Source organism: Microcebus murinus, chromosome 1 (genome assembly GCF_040939455.1).
Source record: "Microcebus murinus isolate Inina chromosome 1, M.murinus_Inina_mat1.0, whole genome shotgun sequence".
NCBI classification, from domain to species: Eukaryota; Metazoa; Chordata; class Mammalia; order Primates; family Cheirogaleidae; genus Microcebus; species Microcebus murinus.
The window spans coordinates 126,072,461-126,098,930 of record NC_134104.1 but is presented as its reverse complement, the minus strand read 5'-3'; the positions used below and the strand labels follow the sequence as shown (position 1 = coordinate 126,098,930).

Genomic DNA, 26,470 nt, shown 5'->3' with positions numbered 1-26,470 from the left:
TCTCAACAACAACAAAAAATTTCTGATCAGGATTATATCATCTTACATCTGGGGATCATCTCAACTTTGCCTCCCTGAAGGTTTTGTATGTAAGGTGGCTCCTAACTGGTCCCAGTGCTGAACAGACTGCAGGAAGGACACAGTCCCGTGGCATGCTGCGGGGATTTCTCCTCCAATCCCTAACGCTAACTCACACCCTTCTGTAGTGGCGTCAGATGGCTCTGTTGTGCCACCTTACATTTCCCCATCTTATTTATCCCTAAGGCAGTCATGAGAGGCTTGGCTAGACACAGTTCTGTAACTGAAATCTACTCTGTCCTGTAACTTGTGACCCTGTCCTGTAATCCTGTGCTATATAACACATTGGCTCTCATTTATTCTTCATGAACCTCTGCAGGTTTCTGGGGGTCAATCTTTTGTTTCCAAATGCTCCCAAACCATCTTTTTAAGAATCTGCTCTAGGATCTGCCAGGGAGTAACATCAATTTCTATGGTATCTAGAATTCACCACCTTCTGCTCTGGCAAGGAAGCCAGTATTTGTTCTTTTTAAACCATCTGGCATTTTTTTCATTGCCATGGTTTCTTCTCTGAGATAATTATATTGGTTCTGAGATCATAGCCTTTAGTCGCCAAAGACAGTAGTTCTCTGCCTTTTTTTCTTCTGTGATATGGATGATTTTCCTATGAATAATCATTCCCATGAAAGGACAAGGAATTAGGACACAAACCCCGTTCAGGCTCTAACTCCATCCTTTCCCATCCCAGAGCAAATCACAGCACGAGTGAGCCCTGCGAGTTGGTGGGGATAACTGTAGATGTATTCTAGCAGCTCTGTCAGTACTTTTATCAAATTCTTGTGTCCCACCTCACCTTGATAGTGACACATCTGTGTGCTGAATAGCATGGCTAAGCGCTTTTTCCTTAAAATGTGATTCATCTAGGCTTGAGCTCATTTAAAATTTTTAGGTTTGCTTTGGAGGGCAGATTTCCAACATTATTAAAATTTTAAAGTGCCCACCCCATCCATAACTCAGCAGTTCCGTACCTCATGTCTATCTCTTCTAGAGACACAAGTGCCTTTGTTCAGGAGAAGGCACATGCGAGGATACCATCTCAGCATTGCTAGTAATAGACAAAAAGGAAATAGCATACCTATCCATCATTAGGGGAAGGGTTAAACAAAGGATGGCATATTCTTGTTATGGATGAGGTCATTCTGTATAAAGTCATATGGAAGGAATTACAGGAAATTTTAAGAGAAAAATCCAAGTTACAGAATGATACTGTGATGATAATTTTATGTGTCAATTTCACTAGGCCATGGTACCTGGTGGTTTGGTCAAACACCAATCTAGATGTTTCTATGAAGGTATTGTTAGATATGATTAACATTCAGATCAGTAGAGAGGGTAAAGCAGATTACTCTTCATAGTGTGGACAGGCCTCATCTAATCAGTTGAAGGGATTAAGAGAAAACACCAAGGTCTCTAGAAGAGGAAGGAATTGTGCCTTTAGAGGACTGTAACATCAACTCCTGCTAGAATTTCCAGGCTGCTGCACTTCTCTGCCCTGTAAACTTTGGGCTTGCCAGCTCCCATAATCTCTAAAGCCAAAAATATATAGATATCCTATTAATTCTCTTTCTTGGGAAAGAGATTAATATAGATGCAAATAGTGTGATTCCATTAATGGGGAAAAAACAAAAATCTCTCAGACTTTAGTTCTATTTGTCTCCTTGTAGAAAAGAAAGTAAAATAAGAGCTGAATAATTCCACTTTTTATTGTCTTCAACATATTCTTTCCTTATATAACTTCTTGCTTTGAACATAATTTTGAATGGAGTGAGCGTGTATGTGTGTGTCTGTGTGTGTGTGTGCATAGGCCCATATGCCTCATCTCATTCTAGACTTAACCTTTCTCTTTTGGGTTTGGCTCACTCTTGTCACCATCCCTAGAGGATCAGGTACCCTTCGGTCCTTGTCAATCATACTCATCATTTCTGCAGCCACATTGGTTTCGTTTGCTAACTCCAACGTTTATTTTAGGGCAACACTTCCGCCTGGAGCCAGCTTCCCTATGAGCACTTCTTGCCCCAGGGCCATATTGAACTTTCCCCTGAACTTTTGAAATCCTTTTTCTTCTTGTCTCTGGAGAGGGCCTCGAGTGCTCTTCCGCTGTTAGGAACTTGACAGAGAAAAGCATACTTTGTACAATTTGCTATCCCCAAGTAAGTAATTTCCCTTCCCAGAATGATAGAGAAGAGACTGTATTTAAAAATAGTGACCCAAAAAAGCTGCTATCAGATTATCGAGTCCTGACTTCTTTTTTTTTTTTTTTTTTTTTTTTTTTGAGACAGAGTCTCACTCTATTGCCCTGGCTAGAGTGTCATGGCCGTGGCTTCAGCCTAGCTCGCAGTAACCTCAAACTCCTGGGCTCAAGCAATCTTCCTGCCTCAGCCTCCCTAGTAGCTGGGACTACAGACATGTGCCACCATGCCTGGCTAATTTTTTCTCTATAGATTTTTAGTTGTCTAGCTAATTTTTTTCTATTTTTTTTAGTAGAAACGGGGTCTAGCTCTTGCTCAGGCTAGTCTCGAACTCCTGAGCTCAAGCAATCCCTATGATCTGAAACTTGTACGCTGTTCTGGGGCAGTAGAGCCCTGGGTGGCTGGCTGTCCCTCTTTTATTTTTTGCAGCCAGAATTTTCCCTCTGCTTCCTCCTTAGCAACAGCCGCTTGACTGGAGGGTCCTGAAGCGTCCTGTGGACTGTAGCAGGGGCAGGATGCAGAGAGGATGGGCGTTGGGCCACAGCCAACCCTTCGATTCCTGGTGGGGGAGGTGAGGTGGGCTGGCACCCCTCCGTGGAAGACTGTGTTTGTGGGAATGAGAATAATTTAGGATGATAGAGATTAGTGGTTACATAAAAGCAAACCCTCGGGGAATTGGGAAACTCTGTAGGGTCAGAGAGAGTGACCTGATCCTCGATGCCCAAGAACAAGAACAAAAAGGGGTGTTTGCTGAGGCCCTGCCCCATGAGGAGCATCCAGATGGAAAGAAGACTTGCTACAAAAGCAGCAGCAAGGCATTTGGTGCTAACGGTGTCCTGCTGCCCAGAAGTGCCCTGGGAGAAAGCAGAGACTGGCCAAGGCCTCTAGACACAGTGAGCTCCAGCTGGGTGTTGACAGTTGAGTCAGGATTTGGATGAGTTAAGGGAATTGGGGTGGGGGTGGGAGGCTTCCTGCTGGCGGGAAATGGCAGGGACAGGAGGCTAGAAGAAGAGGCACATCTATTAATTTTTTTTCGTAATTAGAACGCTTAATGGATAATGTCCGTGTTCTCCTAGATGCCCGGATCCCTTTTTACCATTGTGCTTTGTCCCCTAGGAGCCAGCGCCTGGGCCTCCTTGAGGAAGCCTGTTCCTGGCTACTGCAGCCACAGTACCCTGGGTTAGTCCTTGTCAACGATGGGAAGTGTGGGTGTGTGAAAAGCCAGCTCCCTGGCCTTAGCTGGGGACAGCTCTGAGCATAAAACTGTTCTTGCTGGGCTTCTGCTTTTTTGTCCAGCTTCCCCCACTCCTTTACTGGTCGAATTTTCTTAATAAGTGACTCGCATATAAATCCTTGTCTTAGGGTCTCCTTCTGGTGAACCTGGCCTAAAACAGAGTGTGTTGTTTTATAAAAATTCCATGCAGTAGTATGAATTATGTTGCAAACTGGGATAAAAATTACTGGGAGTTTTATAATAATTTTAAACAAAATTCTTGTAGTACAGAAGTATATAAAGTAAAAAATGAATTCTCCTCTAGCTTCTGTCCAGTCACTCAGTTCTCTGGTTCCCCTTTCCCAGAGGCGGCTCCTTCCAGAGGTGACAGAGATGGGAGTGTACACAGATGTGTGTGTGGTAGGCTGAATAACACCCCCAAAATATCAAGTCCTAACCCCTGGAAGCTGTGTTACATTATTTGGAGAAAAAGATCTTTGTGGATGTAATTAATGTTAAGGATCTTGAGATGGAAGATTGTCCTGGTTTACCTGGTTGGGCTGTAAATGCAGCCACATGTGTCTGTATAAGAGGGAGGCAGAGGGAGATTTTACACACATAGAGGAGAAGGCACTGTGATGACCTAGTGGAGACATGAGAACACTGGCCTTGGAGATTGGGGTGATGTGGCCACAAACCAAGGAATGCCGGCAGCCACCAGCGCTAGAAGGTGAAAGGAATGGGTTCCAGTCCCCAGACTGGACTGTACGTCTGCATGTGAAGAGTCTGTGGTTGAGGCAGGAGCCTGGGCTTCTTGCAGTGGGTGGAAGGGCACCGTGGTGGGGGTTTCATCTGAGGGCCGTGCAGCAGGGCAGTGGGCCCTGGAGTGACGTGGCTTGGAGGGGTGGACCAGAACAGGGGAAAGGAAGAAAGAAGCCCAGGGGGAGAGAGTAAGGGTGGTGGTCGTGCATATGGGTGAGGATGCTTTCCACTGTCCACGGCAGAATATCCGACTATAAAAGTGGCTTAAGTGATGGAGATTTTCCATCTCATCCCACTGAGCAGGAAGTCTGGAGGAAGGCAGAAGAGGTCGCAGAGTCGGTTTTTTCAGTGGCTTAAGAATGTGATCAGGGGCCCAGGTGCTGCCACCTTTCTGCGCTCTGGTCCTCAGCTTGTCTGCAGGTCTGTCCTCCTGATCCTCATCACAAGGTGGCCGCAGAGTTCCAGGTATCTCCTGCAGACATGATGATAGCTGTGGTGAACAGGGGCATTTTTCCCCTGCCATGTGTCCCTTTTAGGTAGCAAGTAAAACCTTTCCCAGAAACACTCAAGCAGAGTTTCCCCCAGGTCTCATTGGCCAGGGCTGAGTCACGGACCCAGGTCACTGTCAAGAGTCATGGTTATTGGGGTCTGGAGGGAGTGTCAGCTAGGAAGTGGGGACTGGGCCATCGAGTGGCTGTCATCGGCATTTGCAACTGAGTGGAACTGGAAAGGAGCAGACGCTCCTAGAAGCTCCTGCTTTCAAGAAGACTGGACGTGTTGACAGTTTGGATAGTGGGATAACGAAAGAAAGAATTTGACTTTTAATCTCTGTCTGCACTTTTTTCTTCCATAAATTCAATTGTCCTATTCTCTTAGACATCCATATTTCACGTCATGTACAAAATTTAGTTATATAAGTCAGACCTTTTAAAAATTTATTCAAGAAATAAATATTGAGTTCCTACTGTGTGTCAGCCCCTGTGAGAACATGACGGATGGAGGAGATTCAGGCAGGAAGGATTGATTCCCTTTAACTCAAGGGAAGGAGTGCAGTCATTAAAGACGAATGCCCATCCCCTGGCCTGTCCACGGTCATCAGTGTTTCTCCTCACTGTCAGGCTTCCTGAGGGGTGCTGAGGACCCTAAATCACAGGAGCCTTTTAAAGCTGGTGAGAGAGGAGAAGCGAGCGTACCGTTCTGGTGAAGATCGTGCGGCAAAGTGAACTTAGAGTCTTGCTGCAGAGGAAGAGAGGGTGACAGAAATGACCATGTTTTCTAAATCCTGTGACAAGTGCAATTTTTAAAAACAGTATGCTTTATAACATTCACTGCATGCCACAGAATGATAAGGAGGTGGTGTATTAGGGTCTTCCAGTAAAACAGAACAATAGGAGAGATTTTATACATCTACTAATAGTATACATAAGCAAAGAGATTTATTATAAGGTGTTGGCCACGTGGTTGTGGAGGCGAAGAAGTCCCACAGTCTGCCATCTGCAAGCTGGAGACACACGAAAACTGATGGAGTAGTTCAAAGGCCTGAGAGCTGGAGGGTTGATGGTGGAGATTCCAGTCTGGGTCCCATGCACTGAACACCATGAGCACCAATGTTCCTGTATCGTCTTCCTCTGCCTTCTGTTCAGGTCCTCAGTGATTAGGTGAGGGCAGAGGGGGAGGCCCACTGGGGGAGGCCACCTGCTTTACCCAGTACACCCAGTCACATGCTAATATCTTCCAGAAACATCCACATAGACTCACCCAGAAGTAATGTTTAATGAGACAGCTAGGCATCCCATGGCCCCACCAAGTTGAAGGGCTTTATCTTTAGGTGTTTTCCAATGTGTTTCATATTAGAAAGATGGGAGATAATTCTGTAAGAGCTTTAAACACAAACACACACACACACACACACACACACACACACACACACACACACATTCTCTTTCTTGCTCTCTCTCACTATCTCAGTTTCCATAGATCAGAAGTCCAGCTGAGCTCAGCTGGGTCCTCTGCATAGGGTCTCAGAAGACTGAAAGCAGGTGTCAGCAGGACTGTGTTGCTTATTTGAGTCTTTAAAGGGAGAATCCATTTCCAAGCTCACCCAGGTTGTTGGCCAAATTCAGTCCCTTGCAATTGTAGGACTGAAGTCTTTGTTCTCTTGCTGGCTGTCAGCCAGGAGCTGGCCTTTCCTCCTGGGGGTTGCCCCCATTTCTTCTCGTGCTTTCCATGTGGCCCCTATAGGAACTTTTCAAATGCATAGATAGTTTGAGAGCCATGCACATGAAGACAGGGCAAATGGCTCTCCAAACAGAAATGAAGTATATTAAATCAGTGAGTGCAGTCATTGCTACTCCTTGGAATATGTTCTTTTTGAAATTCATGAGGCCCAGAATTTTAATAAAACTAAAAAGAAAGGACCTGTGGGTGGAGCATAACTGGTTGAGAAGCTACTTAGCAAGAACGTGCTTTCATTGAGGGAAGTCTTTGTACATGGGCCCCCTGATGCCTTCCTGTGCCTCGTCCTGTTTCATACCTTTTTCAGGGTCTTGTGTAGAGATCTAGAAGGTGCTGGATTTGTGGAGATCCAATGCTGGGAGGCCACAGAATCTCCTGGGTGGCCATCAGTATCTGAAGAACACGAATGCTCTTGGGCTCACAGAAGCATCCAGCTGGGCGCGGGGTAGTGGGGAGGCATGTTTAGGTGTGGGGAGTGTGTAAGGCTCTGGATAACCCACCCATGCCACTGAATCAGACCTGCTTCTTCTGAATTGACCTGTTTTTATGTGTTAGGTTTCTAAATTAGATTATAGTTGGTATTTGTGGAAAGCATCTCACTACTGTTAAAAAAGAGAGAAAAAGAAACAAAACAAGAAACCTTGAAAATTACTGATCTAATTCACTTTCTTTTTTGGGTAGGTTTCCCTGACTTCTTAAACACCTTCCAATCTCATTATCTCTTAGTTTATGAATGTTGGACCAAAACCAGCCCAATAAAATGTAACAGAGATATGTTTAAATATAAAATAATTGCATTTAAGTTAAAAAAAAATCAGTAATACAGAGTGAGAATACCTGATTTGATAGCAGTTCTCATGAAAATGGGTTGAATACAGGTCAAGAGTGTCCCTGCAACTCCCCTCCAAGTGGAGATTTGCAGCTCACACCCCGAGTTTCTTTGTTCTTGTCCCTCCCCCTGCCCACCGCCAAGACCCTCCTCCCCCTCAGGTCTTCACTGTGGGGACCCTTACTCACTCTTCCCAGCCCAACTCTAATGCCACCAGCTTTACAGGACCATCTGTGAAACCACCCGCTAGATTTGCTCTCTCTTTTTTTTGAAATTACCACATTTCGCCTTACCTTGAAATTATTTACATTTTGAAATTGCTATGTCAACCCCTTGAATCAGGGCCCAGCCATTCCTGCTATTTCCTATTCCCTGGATCCAAATTAGTTCCCTGTATAAGTGTTATAGGTTTTTAACAAACATTGGCTGAATGAATAATATGAAGTTACTACTGCTTAGAAAAGATGTCTTTGGCCATATTTTATGAAAATGCACATAGGAGGTACTTATCCCTCTGTTCTTCCATCTGGAGCTGGCTGACTTGGAGCTTTGTGATCTACCATGACTGCCATGTTGGATGAGAAATACAGGAGGACCGGTGGGTACAGAAGAGGTGATGGCTGTGGGGACACACCTGGAAACAACTTGCATATTCATGTTGCAGGAGAAGAAGACAAGGGCAGTCAGGTTCATGTCTTTGAAGGGCTGACTGATGATGAAGGAAATAGACTCTATCTTTGTTGATTGTAAAGGGAAAACAATAGTAGGTCCAGCTGGAGAGTTTATGTGAGCTCTTCAGCAGTGAAAGTGGCTGGGCCTAGATTGTCAACTCGCAGTTACTGGTCTGATTCAGATGTCCCGTCACCATCTCTCAGGAGTGATCCTTTGGAAAGGATGGACTAGAGCAGTGGTTCCCAGACCTTTTGGATACCTGAGGGTTACCTGGTCACCTAGGGAATGTTAAAAATATGCATTCCCAAATCACCCCACCTTCCTGGAGATTCAGTCAGTACATCTGGGGGTGGAGATTAGGGATTTGCATGCAAAATATTTAGCCAGGCCCAAGAGCAACTGGACGGGAGGATCACCCTGACCACCCTTCCAACTTTAAGAACTGGGGTGTGTGGTTGACCCACTGCTTTTTAATCAGTGGCCTCCGGGGATAGAATCCTTAAGTATCCTATTTGGCTGAGGTAGAAGAGGGTCATCTCTTTGCTTTATATCACTTGGCAAATCAGAACTTAAGAAGGCCCAAGAACTAGTCTAAAGCCAAAAGGCCTCTGTTTTCATTTTTATAACTTTTTCTTTTTACAAAAGTGGTATGTGGATAATTCCTCAGAATGCTAAACCATCTGACCCAGCAATTGCATTCCTAGGCATGTATCGAAGAGAAATGGAAGCATATGTGCACATAAAGACCTGCACATTGGTGTTCATAACAGCTTTTTCATAATATCCAAAAATTAGAAACAACATAAATGTCTATCAGTGATGAATAATTAAAATATGGTATATCCACATAATAGAATATTATTTGGCAATAAATAGTAATAAAATGCCAGTACATGCTATAACACAGATGAACTTTGAACATATTATGCTAAAGTGAAAGAAGCTAGTCACAAAAGATCACATACTGTGTGAATCCATGTATATGACATGTCCAGATTAGGCAAATCTGTAGACACAGAAAGTGGATTAGGGGTTGCCTAGGTGGGGAGTGGGGAGGGGGAGTGGCTGCTAATAGGTACAGGACTTGGGGTGGGTGATGAAAATGTTCTAAACTTAGTGGTGATTGTTGCACAACTCTGTGAATATATTTTAAACCATTGAATTGTAGACTTTAAATAGGTGAATTTTAAGATATTTTAATTATACATCAATAAAGATGTTGAATAAAAGTGGCACATGCTCATCAAAGATAATTTAGAAAATACAAGTCAAGAAAAGAAAAAAGCAAAAATAACCCTACTTTCGTTGTTACTGAGAAGATAGTCACATAACATCTTAGTATAATTCTTCCATTGTGTTTTCTGTCTACATTTGCATATTTTTTACAAAAATGGTATCATATAAATTTTCATATGTAACAGTATTCTGAAAAATGTTTATGTGTTACCAGGGCTTTTACTTCATCATTTTTAATGGCCATAGAGTACTCTAATATATGAACAATTGTATTTTTAATTTATTGAGTTTTTCCGTGGGCAAATTTTTGCTGACTTCAATTTTCTTGCTCTTGTAAACCACAGATATTATTTAGCTTCATTGTTGTACTTCATAGCAGCTTTGATGCAAAAGCCCTTGGTTTTTTTAAAAAATAAACTTTATATTTTAGAGCAGTTTTAGGTTCACAGCAAAATTGAATTGAAACTACAGAGAGCTCCCCTATACCCCGACCATCACTGCCCCTGCTCCACCACACACGGCCTCCCCCATGATCAACACGTTGCACCACATTAGTTACCATTGATGAACCTATACTGACATGTCATTATCACCCAGCGTTCATAGTTTACATTAAAGTTCACTCTTGGTGTTGAACAGTCTATGGGTTTTGACAAATGTATAATCACGTGTCTACCCTTACAGTACCACACAGAGTAGTTCCGCTGCCCTAAACATCCTCTTTGCTCTGCCTGTTCATCCCTCCCCACCCAAACCCCTGGATACTACTGACTTTTCACTGTCTCTGTAGTTTTGCCTTTTCCAGAATGTTGTATAGGTGGAATCAAACAGATTGGCTTCTTTTCACTTATTGAAAGTTCCTGCATGTCTTTTCATGGCTTGACAGATCATTTCTTTTTACTGCTGAAATGTATTCCACAGTCTGGATGCACCACAGTTTATCTATCCATTTATCTACTGAAGGACATCTTGGCTGCTTCCAAGTTTGGGCAATTATGAGTCAAACTTATATAAACATCTATGTGCAGGTTTTTGTGTAGACAAAAATTTTCAACTTCTTTGGGTAAATACCAAAGGATATGATTGCTAGGTCATATGGTGACAGTATGTTTAGTTTTCTAAGACACTGCCAAACTGTTTTCCAAATTGGCTGTGCCATTTTGCTTTCCCACCAGCAATAAATAAGTTCCTGTTGCTCCACATCCTCGCCAGCATTTGGTGTTGTCAGTGTTTTGGATTTTGGCCATTCTGGTAGGTGTATAGCAGTGGTATCTCATTGCTGTTTGATTTGCATTTCCCTAATGACAGATGATGTTGAGCATTTTTTCATATCCTTATTATTTTCCATCTGCATATTTTGTTTAGTGAGGTGTTCAGATCTTTTGCCCACTTTTTAATTGGGTTGTGTATTTTCTTATTGTTGAGTCTTATGAGTTCTTTGTATATTTTGGATAGATGTCCTTTATCAGATAGGTAAATATCTGATATTGACCTAGGCAAATAGGTAAATACTTGCAAATATTTTTTCTCAGTCTGTGACTTGTTTTCTCATTCTCTTGAGGTCCTTGCTTTTTTAAACTAGTGAAATTTTATCCCATGGAAATAAATTGTGCCTTGATTTCACCTTGGAAATCCTTTATGTTGTTCAGAAGGGGATTTGGGCAAGAAGGTGAGGGGTGGGGATTAGCACAAAAGCATCATCATCCCCTTTAAAATCTATCCGGGCCACAGGATTCTGCAGAATTACCTTCCTATATGAAGACAAAGGCACTTTGAAATAAATAGGTAGACTTGTCTATTAAATGTCTGTTAAATGTTGTGTTTCTCAGTCTCTATCAGTTGGTTTTTGCTATGTAACAAACCATTCCAAACGTAGTGGCTTCAAGCAATCATTTAACTTATGATTCTTTAGGTCAGCTGAGCAGTTCTATTCTAAGGTGGCTCGGCTGATTTCTGCTGGGCTTTCTCATGTGTCAGCTGATGATCTAGGTGACCTAAAGTGGCCTCATAGTCTGGCAGTTGGCTGGGGCAACAGAGCTTTGTGTGTTTTAACATCCAGTAGGCTAGCTTGGGCTCCTTCACAGGCTGGCAGGCACGGGGTTCCCAGGAGCAGCAAGCAGGCAAGCCCTAGTGTGCTAGCTTATTTCATGCCTTGGTTTGCATCAGGTTTGTTAATGACTTGTTGGCCCAAGAGAGTCACAAAACCAGCCCAGAGTCAAGAGATGGAGAAATAGACACTACCTCCTGATAGGACCATCTGCAACACACTGCAAGGGCACAGAAGCAAGAAAGGGACAAATTTACGTGTGGCCAGTTTATTAATGTACCAGTCTTTACTAAAATACCCAATGGCCTTGGTGCCAATATATGAGACTCTGTGTTTAATTTTCATACATGAATATACTTCCAACTTACACATGCAAAATTCCCAGGAAAATGGGAGTGCAGCACCCTTGCAGATTAACTCACATTTTTTGTGGCAAACTCAACGTCTCAATTATTTTGATTTACAGCAATTTTGGGAAGACTTTGAGAACACGAAGACAGTGGTGGGAAAACCTACCTCAAAAATGCTAGGACAGGTGCATTCATTCACTCAACAACTAATTATTGAGCAGAAACTCCCCTAAGTGCTTGGGATTCACAGGAACAAGATAAACTCCTGGCCTTTGTGGGATTGTGTTCTAATGCAAGATATGACAATAAATAGAAAAACGAGTGTCAAGTGGTGATCAATGTGCTGAAATGACAGCGCAGGGGACAGAGGCAATGGAAAGATTTTCTAGAGGACCACAAAGAGAGTTGGCCAGTCTCTCTGAGACCATTTTAATTTTCTTAACTTTGGTTTTTTTGTTCATCAGCTCTTCTTGATGGGTCACGGTCCAGATGCTGACGGGAACCCAGCAGCACACCTGCTACAGGCTCTGGTGTGCTTACCCCAGGGAGGGCAGAGAGCCAGAAGGAGTGGGAGGTGGATTGCAGGACTCAGTGGCAAGGGGAGGAATGAGCAGCCTGGGGCCTGGCGTGTCCCGAAGGCAGGATATTGTAGCTGGAGCTTTCTGCCTCTTAGGGAGCCCTGCTAGAAGTTTGCTTCCGAGGAGCAGGGTCCTAGGAGGACATGCTGTGGGATTAGGGCAATGTAATTTGGTCTGAAGCAAGGGGAACATAGGAGAGAGGGTTGAGTTAGAATTGTGGTAGCTATAGCAACATCATGCTGACAGTTGAGTCTCCACAAAGAGAATATTGACCAGCCGTGATTGCCCCAGCACTGATGGGAACGTGACACCTGGAATTTGCCAGGTGGAGAGAGTCGGGCCGAGGGAAATCTGTCAGGCCAAGCCTTGCCCAGCGTCACGTCTTACACGCTTTCCTTCCGTAGTGAATCAAGGCTGCGACCACCCAGTGCAAGGGCACTTTGTGTGGCTCCGCTCGATGTTAGCCCGGACAGTAGAATAACCCTTTAAATTCCATTTCCTCCTCTCTGAGATTTTGAACCAGCCTTTATTCAGAGAAATCTTCTTCTGGGTTAGCATTTCATGGTTATTGAAAAGCTGTCAGGAGTCTACTGCCGATAGATGATGATAACTTTGACATAGTCTTATGTTCTAGAATTTCTGCAAACTGGCTCCCTCCCCCTGGTCCCCCTACTCCAAAATAAATATCTTTTAATTATATATTTCAGTAAAGCTTTTTTTTCCGAATCCCCTTTCTCTTTTCTACATAACAGATAAGGTGAAAAACAAGAAAGAAAGCTTAACAATATGATCCCTCATCCACCCTGAATTGCCCGAAGAGAGATAAGGTGGCAGATCCCACTGACTCCCAGAAAGTCTCATCTCCTCTCACTTATCAGAGCGAGTGGGAGGGACTTGGCAAGCGCCTGGATGGAGAAAACGTTTCTTGTTTAATTGTTATCAAACAAAGCTGTTTCCAGGTCTGCCGGGGAGGACGCGCTCACGCCGGTGCTGTGTGCAGTGCACAAGATGTTGGCGTCGCTGGCGCGGCGTGCCTCCCGGGGAGCAGCTGGCCGCACGTTTCCGCTTTGTGTTGCTTAACTCTTGCGCTCGGGACTGCAGCGTCCGTCCTGCTGATGGTGAGGGGCTGCCCCAGCCGTCACCCCCTTAACCTCCAGATGTCCGGCTTCGTTACCTTCCCTGTGATCTGGGAGCCCTACGCTGTCACACACCTCTCCTGGCTCTCTTTCTGCCCCTGCAGGTGCATGTGAGCATGTATCTCTGAGAACGGGGACAGCATGCCACCTCCTGCCGTAACCCCTTCTTCTTTCCACCTCCCAAGTATAGGACTTCAGAGAAGCCACGTGTGCCAGGGCCAAATCACCCAGCCGGCCCGGAATCCAGGAGAGTGTTACCTTGCACATGCAGGGTTGGGTTCCCTGCCAGTTTGGCGTGGTACCTTAGCACAAGCCAGGGCCACGTCTCGAGCTAGGATGTTCTTCCCCAGTGTGGGTTTTTATCTCTCCCTCCCAGGGTGTTCTGGTGGCACTACTGGGCCTCACATTAGGTTATCCTAACTTAGACTTCAGGGCTTCAGGGGTAATTCAAGGTTATAGTGTGCCTGGAAACGAGGGCGAGGTGTGGAGGAAACGAGCCCAAGTGTGGTGAGAAATTAGCAGCACTGAGCCTCTTCAGTAGTAGCTATTAATGTTTTATCTCTCTCAAATCAAACAAGGAGACTTCCACTACGATTTTCCTCCTAAAGGTTTGCCTGGGTGTTTGGCTCTTCCTAGGAAATAATAATGTACTAGTTACCTTCTGCTGTGTGGTAAGGCACCGCAAAGCTTAGTGAATTAAAATAACCCTCACAGGGCAGCTGGGTGAATTTGCTGATCTGGGCTAGGCTTGTCTAATCTCAGCTGGGCTCACGCAGGTGTCTGCAGTCGCCGATGGGGCGATTGGTGGCTGGCAGCTCCAAGATGGCTTCCCTCACATGGCTGCTGCTTGGCTGGGCCACCTGTCTCTCCTCAGCCACCAGGCTAGCCTGGGCTTGTCCTCAGGCATAGGCAGGGTTCCTCAGGGTGAGCGGAAGCAGCAAGGGCCCTTGAGGCTTAGGTTCAGAACTACTGCGGTGACACTCCTGCCATATTCTGTTTGTCATAGCAAGTTCCAAACCAGCCTGGATGAAGCAATGGAGAAATGGACTCTTCCTAGTTATAGGAAGAGCTTTAGGGCTGTGTTGGAAAGGGGTCTGGATACAGGAAGGTCATAATTGAGACCATTTTTTGCAAACAATCTACTTCATATAATAACAATTCTTATTGTTTTCTTGAGCTCCTAAAAGGCTACAGAGTTTGCTGCCTTTCTGGCATGATGGAGAAAATCAGCGGGGGTAGGGAAGGGGCCTCGGAACGGAAGCTTTCAGTGCACTCCATGTGTTTTCATCTGCCCCTTTTCTTCATCTGAAAACTAAGCTTTTGTCATTTTAAACTTATTCTCTTTGAACGTTATGAAAGCAAAGTTGTCTAAAATGAGATGACTGCTCTCTTAGACTCTATTATGTTGGCCTAATTACATATCTGGAAAATGTTTTTCTGGGGCATTGTGCGTAAAACAAAGAGGAAAACAACATCTCCAGCGGCCAGCTTGCCCGTCCCTCCCTTCTGGGGAGGCCTGGGAAGGGCTGCAGGGACTTCAGAGCGTTTTGCTCTTTCTCCAGAGGAAATGAAGGGGCGTGTCCCTTCCTCACTCCCTCCCTCCACCGCTTCCATCCCATACCCGCCCCACCCCACCCCACCCCACCCCGGACTGGGACCTCTCTGGGCAGAAGAAGAGGCTTGCATGCGTTTGCTTCCCACGTGCCAGCAGAGAGCTGGGTTGACTGGGTGCGGAGACCTCACGAAGGAATAGTGGTGAAAGCGGGCACAGTCTTGCCCGATAGCATGCTGGGGACATGCCAAGTTTTCTGCAAGACTGCCCCCGCGTTACCCCTTCCACTTCCCATTTGAAAAATGGGGGTGAAGCTTTCCTTCTTTCCAGGGGGCATTCCCCTCCCGTCCCACTTTTGGCCCTCCACTTCCCACTGCTGAGCGCGAGCGTGCCCCTCATCTGCCCGGGCGCCTCTGTGGCCAGCGTCGGTGGTGAGCAGAGTCTGGGCACCCTGAAGCACACTTGCACGCTCTGCCTCGGCTTTGGTGACGCTCGCCCTCGTTCCCTCCCTCCCACGGTGCAGTGTCCCGCCTGTGGCCTCCCGAGACCTCCCTGCCCATCCAGAGATGGCCTTTCAGGCTCCTTGCTGCCTGCCCTCCTGAGAGACATTCGGTGGTGTGAACCAAACTCCCTTCATAAGCCTGTTTCCCATGCCAGACTGTTCAAGGGCTGATCCCTTCCCGCCCAGCTGCATTTTCATTCATCTCCTGCTCACCCCTCACCAGGAAACCCCGTCCCCAGCCTCATGCCTTCAGGAGTTGTCATGCACCCTGCGTCAGCCAGCACTTCCAAGCTCTTGCCTCCATCCCAACCTTTTCCTGGCTGTGGAGTAGCTTCCTGTTGCTGCCATAACAAATCATCATGTATTTAGTGGCTTAAAACCATACAAGTTTATTATCTTACAGTTTTGGAGGTCAGACGTCTGAAATGGGTATGAAGGGCCTAAAAACAAGTTGTCGGCGGGACTATGTTCTTTCTGGAGACGTTAGAAGAAGACTTTTTTGGCTTTTAGAAGAAGCCTTTTCTGGTTTCCAGAGGCTGCCCATGTTCCTTGGCCCATGGCCCCTTCTGGGCAGCTCTCCTACCTCTGCGCCCACTGTCACACCTCCTGCTCTGGCTGCCACTCTCCTGCCTCTCTCTTACAGAGCCTTGTTTTCACAGTGGACCCACTGGGATACTCCAGGCTCTCAAGGTCCTTAGCTTAATCACATCTGCCAAGTCCCTCCTTGCCATGTAAGGGAACATTTTCACAGGCCCCATGGGGGCAGGATGGAGACGTCTTTGGGGGCTACTATTTTGTCTACCATGGGCTGTTTCATTTAGTTGCTTCCTGGACATTTCCACAGCTTCCTCAAACTCAGTGTGTCTGGAATGGAATCCATTCCCTCTCATCGTCCCTGCGTGCCTTGTGTGCCCTGGCTCAACACACCAGCGGCCGTCACCCAGTTCCCCAAGCCCTTGTGTGGGTGAAACATAGAGTTAAATACAAGTCCAGCATTGATGGGCACTTGGGTTGTTCCCAGGATCTTGCTGTTGCAGACAGTTTTCCAGTGACTAACTTTGTACAGTTTTCATTTCTTATATATAGGAGAAATTCCTAGAAGTGAGATTGTTGGGTCAAAGAGTAAATGTATTTGTAATTTTGAGAGATACTGTCAAATTGTTCTCCGTGAGGGTTGAATCAGTTTGCCCTTCCACCAGCAAAGTGGAAACTGCTGGCTTCCCGACAGCTTTGTCAACAAAGTGGGTTGTCAGACTTGGGTTTTTTTTTTTTTTTTTCCAATTCCATAGGTGAAAAAATAGTATCTCAGGGTAGTTTTACTTTGCATTTCTCTTATGAGATTCTGCATTTTTTCGTGTGCTTAAAGGCCATTTGAGTTTTCTTTTCCGTGATCTCTCTTCATATCTTTGTCCCTTTTAAAATATGGATTCTTAGTTTTTAAAATCAATTTTTAGAAGCTCTTTATTTGTTTTTTGACTTTGCATATGTTGTCCTATGTCATGCACGTGGGTTTTTTTGTAATCAAATTTATTATTTTTAGTTTTTGGCTTCTGGATTCTAAGTTATTTATAAAGGGCCTCCAGTGGGCTCTTTAAACATTAAAATAATAAAATAGTATTAAACAAGAGTGATTGGACACAAGCATCTGTTTCTTTTCTGAAAAATCCCAGTGAAACGAAACCAAAGGAGTAATATAGTTAGATAGATATATTGAACTTTGTATTTGCTTGCAGGTGCCATGTTTACATATTCACTTGCTCACTAAAATTTATTTGTAACCCCAAGATCAATGCACATGGCATTTTTGTGGTCATTTTCAGACATATGCAGAACAGCAAAAAATTTGAGTCACCTATGTGTACGTTTCCAGCTGAAGTCCAACAAGGTGATGCTGTGCCTCCTGGTTTCAGCACCCGTACTGAAAACAAGTGTCCTTTTGGTGGTCCACTTCGTGCCATATTTTTCGCATTTCTGTCTTTTTGCTGGTGATTTTACTGTTAGAAATAGTTCCCAAGCATAGTGCTGAAGTGCTATCTAGTGTTCCTAAGTGCAAGAATGCCACAATGTGCTTTACAGAGAGCAGTAGGAGTGTTAGATGAGTTTCATTCAGGCTTGAGTTGTCGTGCTGTTAGCTGTGGGTTCAGTGTTAATGAATCAACAGTATATACTAAGCAAGGTGTCTTTAAACAGAAACAAACACAAAACAAATCAGTTGGCAAAATTGTTGTGATCAGAGGCTTGCACGTACCTAACCCTGTGTTTCTTTTAGGGGAAATGGCCTAGTATGCACTCGTTCCAGTGTTCACAGTGACTTTATAGAGCTTAACTACCAAGAATAATGGGGATCATTTGTAGATAGATAGATAGATATCCACAAAAACAAAGAGAAAGTAGAAAATGAGCAATTTCAATAAATTTTTAGAAGATAGAAAGTGGATGGAGGAATCTAACTGATTTAGCAAAATGGAGAAAGCTGCAACTTGGATGAGAAGGGTGCCGCTTGTTTGTTGCAGAGCCCAAGACAAGCTCTGGTTTTCAGAGCATAAATTGCCATGGGAGAGGGGGAGGCGAACTGCAGAGCTGAAAACCAGGGCGTTGGTTGAAAGTTCTAACTTGGTGTTGTAAAGTCCCTAGTTCCCTATCTGTTTACGTGCAACCTGGGAACTGTAGAAATAATGTAGGAATCAGAAGAAACCACTTAAAATAAAGAGATAAAATATATGTATCCATGACACAAAAACAGGATGCTATAAAAAAGAAACAAAACAAAGAAAGAGCTTTAGGGTCTTAAAAGTAGGGCAGCAGAAAATTCAAAAACATAATAAAAAACCTAGAAGATAAAGTGAAGGAAATCTCTTAGGAGATAAAAATAAAACAAAAACAAACAACAACAACAAAAAAAAACAGAGTAAGAAAATGAGGTGCAGAGGGAAGGCAGTAAAATTAAAACATCAATCCCCTATTTTGACTAAGAGGAACTTTAGAAAGAAAAAAGACAGAAAATGGAAGGAAAAAATTATCAAAGGAAAAAAACACCCTTTTTAGAACTGAAGGACAAAAATTCTCAGATTGCGAGGCCATCAGTTGTACAGTCCTTTGAGTAAAAAAGACCTACACCAAAACACATGGTTGTGAAATTCTGGAACTTTAAAAAAAAAAAAATCCTAAAAATTTTCAAAGCAACACAATGGTTACAATGGAAGTATTGGTAATCAGAATAGATATATCAATAGCACTGCTGACCTCTAGGAGCTAGTGGAATAATCCTTTCAAAATTTTGAAGGAGAAATAGATTTCAGCCCAGACTTCTGTACCCAAACTATCAGTTAGGGTCTCACTATCAGTGAGACAACGCCATTTTTAGGAATATAGGGATTCAGATGACTTCCAAGGCAGTTTCCTAGGGAGCCATGAGAAGTGTGCTCCAGCAAAATGAGAAGGAAACCAAAAAAAAGAGAACACACCAGCCACAGACACCAGTGTAGGGAGAACCCAGGTGTGGAAGGCGGCCAGACCAGGTTGGAGCAAGGTTCAGACAGTTCCAGAAATGATGCTTCCAGTGGGGAGGAAAAAAAATGGAACTTATGTATTTAGGCACACGATATATTTATTTATTTTCTTTTTCTTTTTTTTTACTTTATTTTTTTTTATTTTAGCATATTATGGGGGTACAAGTGTTGAGGTTACTTATCTTGCCCATGCCTCCCTCCCCCCTACGGTATATTTATTGATGGGCATAAACTAGAGGTACTGTAATGTGTGGAATACTTTAGTGATGGGTTCATGTATAGCCAGGCAAATGGGAAAAAAATGGAAGGAACAACTCCAGGAAACATGAAGGGTTATATAGAAAAGACAGCATGGTCACAGAGCATTGCTTGACCCAGCATTGAGCAATTTTATAAAGCTGTAGTAACACAAACACTGACTTTTGGTTTAAATTAAAATTACAAAATAATCATTTGGGGCACGAAGAAATAGGAAGAATATATAGGAGTGCTACATCTTTATTTCCCATGGTAGAAAATCAAAAGATACCTAAAATAGATAAGTAAAATGATAGTAGTATAAATATACCCTGCCAAAAAGTGTTGGGCATTAGTGATTTGGCAGCAGTTTTACAAAAGGTACAGACGTGGGTTCTGTAGGGTTCTTTCTTTACGTGTCCTCTTGGTGAAAGATAAGGTCTCAGCCCTGTGGATGTCAGGAACAGGGAGGCAAACTGTCCCCAGTCACTGTTTCCGGGTACAGAGACAGTCTGCGTCCTGGGCACCTTTCAGACAATGGAGTTGAATTCCTCTCTTCATTTACAGTCATGTATACAGAGCAAGTGTTTTCTTTCAAACTGCATTTCTCCCAGATTTTCCACAGATTGAAACACAGGAAAAGAAGAGCAAAGGGACACTCAGGATACAAACTTTCTCACTGGAGCAATATGTGAGCTCCTAATTATTTCCTTGTATAGAGGATCTTTTTAAATGATCAGAAGACAAATGCATTTCTTAGTAAAACTCTAGATTCTCTTGTCCTAATTTTTGGAGGGTAAGAGAAGGTTGTGTGGGATGCCTGTTTCTTTAGTTGATTTGCAGCCACTGGAGAAATTACAGGGAACAAAAGAAAAAAGAGCCATAAATACAAATGAATTCCTTTTATACAAGTTGAAAAAACCACAGGACGTGCTCCTTTTTTTTTTTTTTTACCACTCCAGGTGTGATCGCAGATTATGTATCCACCACAAGAGAGTGGAGAGTTAATTAAAATTTTTGCTCCTACTCACAGAAAGAAATGTCTTTCCGTTTGATAGTCAGGCTGGCTTTTGAGTGCTGTTGGTGCTTTCTTCTCTTCTCACTGGAGTGTCACAAAAAAGCAGATCAAAGAGAGCCTTCTATCCGGATATGTTTCCTACCGTCTTTCTTAGCTAATAGACTTAAAAGCGTCTCCCACTGACTGGCTTGTCTCGTGTTTTAGAAATGCCATCTTATTATATTGATAATATGCAAACCGGCTTTGATAGATGCTTATGGAAAACCACGTTTACGTTAATTAAGTCAAGACCATCCCACCTAGTTGGAGTGGGACAGTCCGGCATAGTGCGACCTCTCTCCACTAGCATTTGCGTTTTACTTGGCAACTTTCTATGGGATGGCCAGAAATTAACACTCGAGATTGAAACCTCAGCTCTCTCAAGCAGACTTACATTTGGTTGTGTTTTCCCTTTTCCTTTTGGTTTCTATGCTTCTGCACCCTCTGGCTGACACCGCCTACCCTAAAGGGAAAAACTGGGAGAAATCCTGCTGTTTTTCTGTTCAAGACAGTGACAAAGTGAAATAAAATGGAGCAAAATAGAAGCAGCCGGTTCGAGGTCTGTCTAAGCAGGCGGTCAGGCTGGCAGGGATCGTTCATTGTCTTGCAGCTCTGGGTGCCTGGGCGGAGAAAACCCGGCCAGGATACAGCCACCAATAAAAGGACTCCATTCTGCCACTCAGGGCTTTGTGAGGCGCCAAAGCTTGTCCTGGTTGCCATGGCTACTGTCTGATTGTGGCGGGTTTGTCACAGTGCTTGATAAAGTGGGGAGGTTATTCTTGATAGGCCCAACTAATCATAACCTCGCAAAGCTTGAGAGTGTGGATTTAAAATTGTTTTTTCCTTCTCTCTTTAACTGGGAATGCAGGGATGGGGGCAGGGGTTCCCAGGATAAAGCAACCACTGGGCTCTTCCCTCAGCAGGTGGTGAGGGCCGTGCAGCAGGGGGGATGCTGGCTGTGTTCTGGAAGGGAGGTGTCCATGTACCCAGAGGGCCAGGCAGAGGGAGGGCTGCAGGGTCAACTGTTGTGCCATTTCTGGCCTGAATGGGGCTTCAGGGAAGGGGCTAGAATGGTGTTCTCTCCTGAACAGTGTTCTCCCCTGACCCTGCCTGCAAATTGATTACCTGTGCCTCTCTCTCCTTTTCCTCCCTTTCTCTGGCTTCCCCCTTCCTTTGCTAATTTTCCTTCCTTTCCTCTTCCCTTCTCCCCTTTTCTTCCTTCCTTTAGTCCATTTTGTGCTGCTATAACAAAATTCCTGAGACTGGGTAATTTATCGTGAACAGAAACGTATTGGCTCACGGTTCTAGAGCCTGGGAAGTCCGAGGCCAAGGGGCTGGCATCGGGGGAGGGCCTTCTTACTGCATCATCCCATGTGGAAGGCATGAAGGGGAGGGGAGAGGGGGCATGAGATTGAACTTGTGGGTCAAGACCTTTTATAATCGGTATTAGTCCATTCATGAGGGTGAGGGGGGAGTCTCCCTGACCTGACACCTCCCTTTAGGCCACCCCTCCCAACACCACTGCATTGGGGATTAAGCTTCCAACACATGGAAGCTTTTGGGGGGCACATTCAGACCATAGTAGTGTCCTTCTTTTCTCCCATTCCCCCCTCAATTCTCTTCTGCTGCAGCAGTATTTCTGACGGCTGTCCTTTAAAAGTCCATCTGGGTTATTTCTCACACAGAGAGTGATAGGAAAGGTTAGATTTGAGGTAACACCTGAGAGATTCTGGCCACTGAATTGTAGACTCTTCCCTACTGCCAGAAGGGACCTAAGACATTACCTAAGCAGTGGTTCTCAGACTGAGCTGACTCAGGACTACTGGGAAGGGCTTTTAAAAACATAGATTCTGGGACCCCATTCCCAGAGTTCCTGATTCAGTGGGTCTGAGGTGGAAGGAATCTGGGTACATGTTTGAGATTTTCTGGAGCCAACTATAAGAAGCCAGACTAAGAGAGACGGGGAGTCCAGTGTATACACAGGGCAGGTGTGGGCTACGCCTGCAGGGTGAGTGAGGAGCCCAGAGTAGGACGTGAGGCCCTTTCAGCAAGAATGCCCCCAACAGTGACACCCAGGGCAGAGGCCTCATGTTAGGGTTCTCTCCCTGTTCTAGCAGGGCTGAGTTTTTAAATTGAAAGACAAATGTTACCACCCACCTATTCCTAATTTGAATAAAACAGGTAAGATCCATTTATGCTGCAGGGCAGGATGCATCGCACAGGTGAAGCTGCCTGTGTGTGTGTGTGTGCACACATGCAGACATGCATGTGTGTGTACATGCATGTGCAAGACTTGCGTGTGTGCGTGCACGTGTGCAGGCACGCGTGTGTGCATTGCTGTTGTGGCTGGATGCAAATGACTCGATCATTCGCCAAACGTAATTGAACTCCCCACAACACGCTCTGAAGTTGTCCAGAGCAGTGTGTTGTCACATCCCGGAATACGTCTTTGAGGCAAGGTAATTGTGCTTCTTCAGTGAAACTCACAGGAGGCTATTTGTCCAGACAAGAATGAAACAGAATGAATGGATTAATATTTTGGCTCTAATTCTTTGCCAACTACACAGACTGAGTCGGGGCCTGGAAGGAAACCCCATGTTGCCAGTCTGGGCACAAACTTCCTAACTCTTCACCAGGGCCCTCAAGCTGTGGGCACTCCCGCCTCTCCTCTGCTTTGCTGGGTTGGCCGGTGCAATGGTCCCCTCCCAGTCCCCTCTCTTTGCTTGGGAGTTGGCTTGAAGTGGCAGCAGCCCTGACAACAGCCTTTCTCCCCAGGGTGTGGAGGTGCAGACGGACTACGTGCCCCTGCTGAACTCGCTGGCCGCCTATGGCTGGCAGCTCACCTGTGTGCTGCCGACTCCCGTGGTCAAGACTACCAGGTAACGATAACAGTAATTATTATTAGTATACTGAACATTTTACTCTGTGCTAGGCACTGTTCCTAATAAGCACTTCATGTGTATGATTTGTGCAATTCCGTGACAAACCTATGAGGCTTGGTGTGGCTATGTGAACTCCCCAGCTGGGAAGGGGCAGAGCCAGAACGGCACGTTCTTCACCCCTAACCTCCCCACCCCCAAGTTCTCCCCCATCTTCCCACGTGGGGAGCCTTGGCCAGTGAACAATTACTCCTCAGCAGCTCACAGATTAGCCACCTGAGCCAAGGGGGCCCAGGGCCCTCCGATGCAAAGGAAATTCAGCACCTACTGTATGCCCTGTGCTAGGCTATATAGGCACTTTGTATATAAAATCTCACTTAGTCTTCAAAAAAAAAAAAGAAAAAAGCCTATGAGGTGGACTTTTTAAAAATTAAAACCATTTTATACCCAAAGAAATAGTGGCCAGGCAGGTTGAGAGACTTGCCCAAGATCACAGCACTGGTCAGTGGCCCCACAAATGGTTGTGCAGACTGCAGTTTGGGCCTTGCTATGACATTCCCTACAACTCCGTGTCCATGGTCATCCGTCCACCCTCAGCTCTGCCCACCATCCCTGGAGCCCAGTCATCCCAACCGTAAAAGGCCCTCCATCTGGATTTTGCACTTGCTATCTCAGTTACAACCCCTGTGGGGCTGTAACATGGCTGTGATTCCCAGTTTTCCTCCGATGAGGAAACAGGCTAGGGAGGCTCAGTGACATACTTGAGGCTGTGAAGCCAGTACGTGGCACAGCTTGGGCCTCTCCTGCACCAGGTCGCCCCTCCACTGACCTGCAGGAATGTCCCATCCCAGGTCCCGCTGGATGCCCCCTCCATCTTCCTCGCGCCCTGCTGCACATTCCCCGCGGCGGGGTGATGGGCAGCACAAGGTAAGGCTGGTGAGAGGGCTGATTGAGAGTGGAGAATAACCAGGATGATCGGTGCCTTTCCTGGGTCCCTCCTCTAGCTCATCTGGGCCCTCAGCACGACTCTCTCCTGACCCCGGGTCACAGTGGGTCTGCGCACCTGCAGGAGCCGGTCTGTGGCCACCTTTCACCTGTGCGCCCCTGTCCACGGGGAGCGCCATGGTGTTTCCCAGCAGAGACTTTCCCAGGCAGTGCAGGGGAGTGGATTTGGGGCCTGAAGACTTGAACCCAAGCCCAGAGTCTGCCGCTTGCTAACTGTGTCATCTTGGGCAAGTCTCGTAGCTTCTCTGAGTCAGGGTCCTAGGCCATTTCCAGAGGACAAGCTGGGATGAGAATGTATTTGAATGTGAAGCTCCAGCTGGCTCTGAACCATCTACACCCTGGGGCGCAGACAGGTCTCTCTCTCATGCACACCTGCTGAATAATCCTCCCTAATCCTCCACTTCCTGCTCCTTAAATCACCCCTCATGGTAGAAAGGGGAGTGAGTGGAACCTGGCAGACCTGTGTGTGAATCCTTGAGCCTGTTCCTGGACCTGAAGTGAGTTTTTGTTTCCTTATGTAAAAGCACTAGTTAATTCGTTGGAGCGTTGGAGCACGTGGTGAGGCTTAAATGAGCCATTATGTGTGAAATCCCCCAGCCCAGCCCCCAACACAAAATAGGTGCCAAGCAAATGTTAATTCTTTCCCTCCTTTCCTACTGGGACTTCAAACACAGGAAGATATTTGAAAAATAGAGGTCTAAGAAATGCAAATTCAAACCATAATGAGCTATCACTTCACACCTGTTATAGTAGCTATTATCAAAAAAGACAAAAAAATAAGTGTTGGTGAGGCTGCAGAGAAAAGGGAACCCTTGTACACTGTTTGGATTATAAATTAATACAGCCAGCCTGGAAAACAGGATGGAGCTTGCTCAGAAAACTAAAACTGGAATTACATATGATCCAGCAATCCCACTTCTGGGTATACATCCAAACAAACTGAAATGAGTATATTGAAGAGATGGCTGCACTGCTGTGTTCACTGCAGCACTATTCACAGTAGCGAAGATATAGCAGCAACCTAGGTGTCCATCATCAGATGAATGTATAATACAGTGAAAATGAAAATGTGGTATGTATACGTAATGGAATACTATTCAGCCTTAAAAAGGGGGAAATTCTGTCATTTGTGACAACAAAGATGAACCTAGAGGACATTATGCTAAGTGAAGTAAGCCAAACACAGAAAGACAGACACCACATAATCTCACTTATATGTGGAGCCTAAAAAAGTTGAGCCGATAGAAGTTACCAGAGGCTGAGGGAGGCGGGTGGATGCAGAAAGGAGAGAGGCAGATCAGAGGGTACAAAGTTTAATCAGGACAGCAGGAATGAGCTTTGGTGATCTGTTGCACAGAATGGTGTCTATTATAAATCATAATATACTATATATTTCACAGTTGCTAAAAGAGTTACTTTTAAATGTTTTCACCGCATAAAAAAGTATGTGAGGTGATGGATTTGCTAATTAACCTGATTTAATCATTCCACATTGTAAACAGATATCAAAATATCACATTGTGCCCCATAAATATATACAATTATTATTTGTCAATTAAAAATAAAATAATAAAGTCATCAGAAGGGTGACTTCATCAGCAGGGGAAACAACCAAGGTCTCCTTTACAATATTTCTTTCATCTTGAAAGGCAGCTCCGTGAGTCCCGCCTCCTGGGAAGGAAGGGCCCTCACTGTGTCTTAACAAGTGGGCAGCCCCGGCCCTTTGGTTGATGTGAGTTAGAGCTGAGGAGCAGACCCTGCCTGGCGGCATGCCCTGCCCTGCCCCCTGCCTGCTGTCCTGTAGCTGCTGGCGGGCCGAGGCCATTACCCAGGTCCTTGTCTACTTGCCCACCCGCCCTCCTTCCCAAAGACAGACTTAGAAGAGGCCCCTGCCCCTTTGAGATTTACCAAAGCAGCCAGTCACTGTGTCCTCATTTGGCCAAGATGCTGCTGTTACCACACGTCAAGGGAACAGGTGTTCCCAGCTGGGAAGCTGACTCTGCAGGGACACCCTTTCAGAAAGCTTGTGGGAATCTGGGATAGCCCCCCGGAAGCAAAGGTGATGGCTTGCGAGTGGGAGAGAGGAGGGGACTGCTTCTTGACTTCGGGCCTCTCCCAGCGCTGTGGGCAGCCTGCTTCAATGAAGTCAGGGATGGCAACATCTGCACTAGGTTCTGGGTTCTTCCAGGTACGACATGACTCATCTCAGCTCCATGTGTTGCAGGGAAGGGAGTGTGTCCACCAAGCAGATTGTCTTTCTTCAGAGACCATGCCTACCTCAGAAAATCAAGAAGAAGGAATCAAAGGTAAGAGACTTCCCTTGCCTGCCTCGGTTGTTGTCCTAAGCAGGGCTTCATCTGCCAGTGGATTCCTGACAGCAATGGAGTGGGCAGCCTCTTCCAGT

General features: G+C 45.3%; 1 protein-coding gene across 2 annotated transcripts in view; it reads left to right on the top strand.

The window, feature by feature from the left end:
- The window catches only part of RFTN1 (raftlin, lipid raft linker 1), a 199,097-nt gene that overhangs the window by 164,058 nt on the left and 8,569 nt on the right, over positions 1–26,470 (top strand). For both annotated transcript variants that reach the window (XM_012766959.3, XM_012766960.3), the window contains exons 8-9: positions 22,958–23,061; positions 26,291–26,372. In XM_012766959.3, the coding sequence (XP_012622413.2) occupies positions 22,958–23,061; positions 26,291–26,372 (186 nt within the window). The remainder of the gene's footprint in view (positions 1–22,957; positions 23,062–26,290; positions 26,373–26,470) is intronic.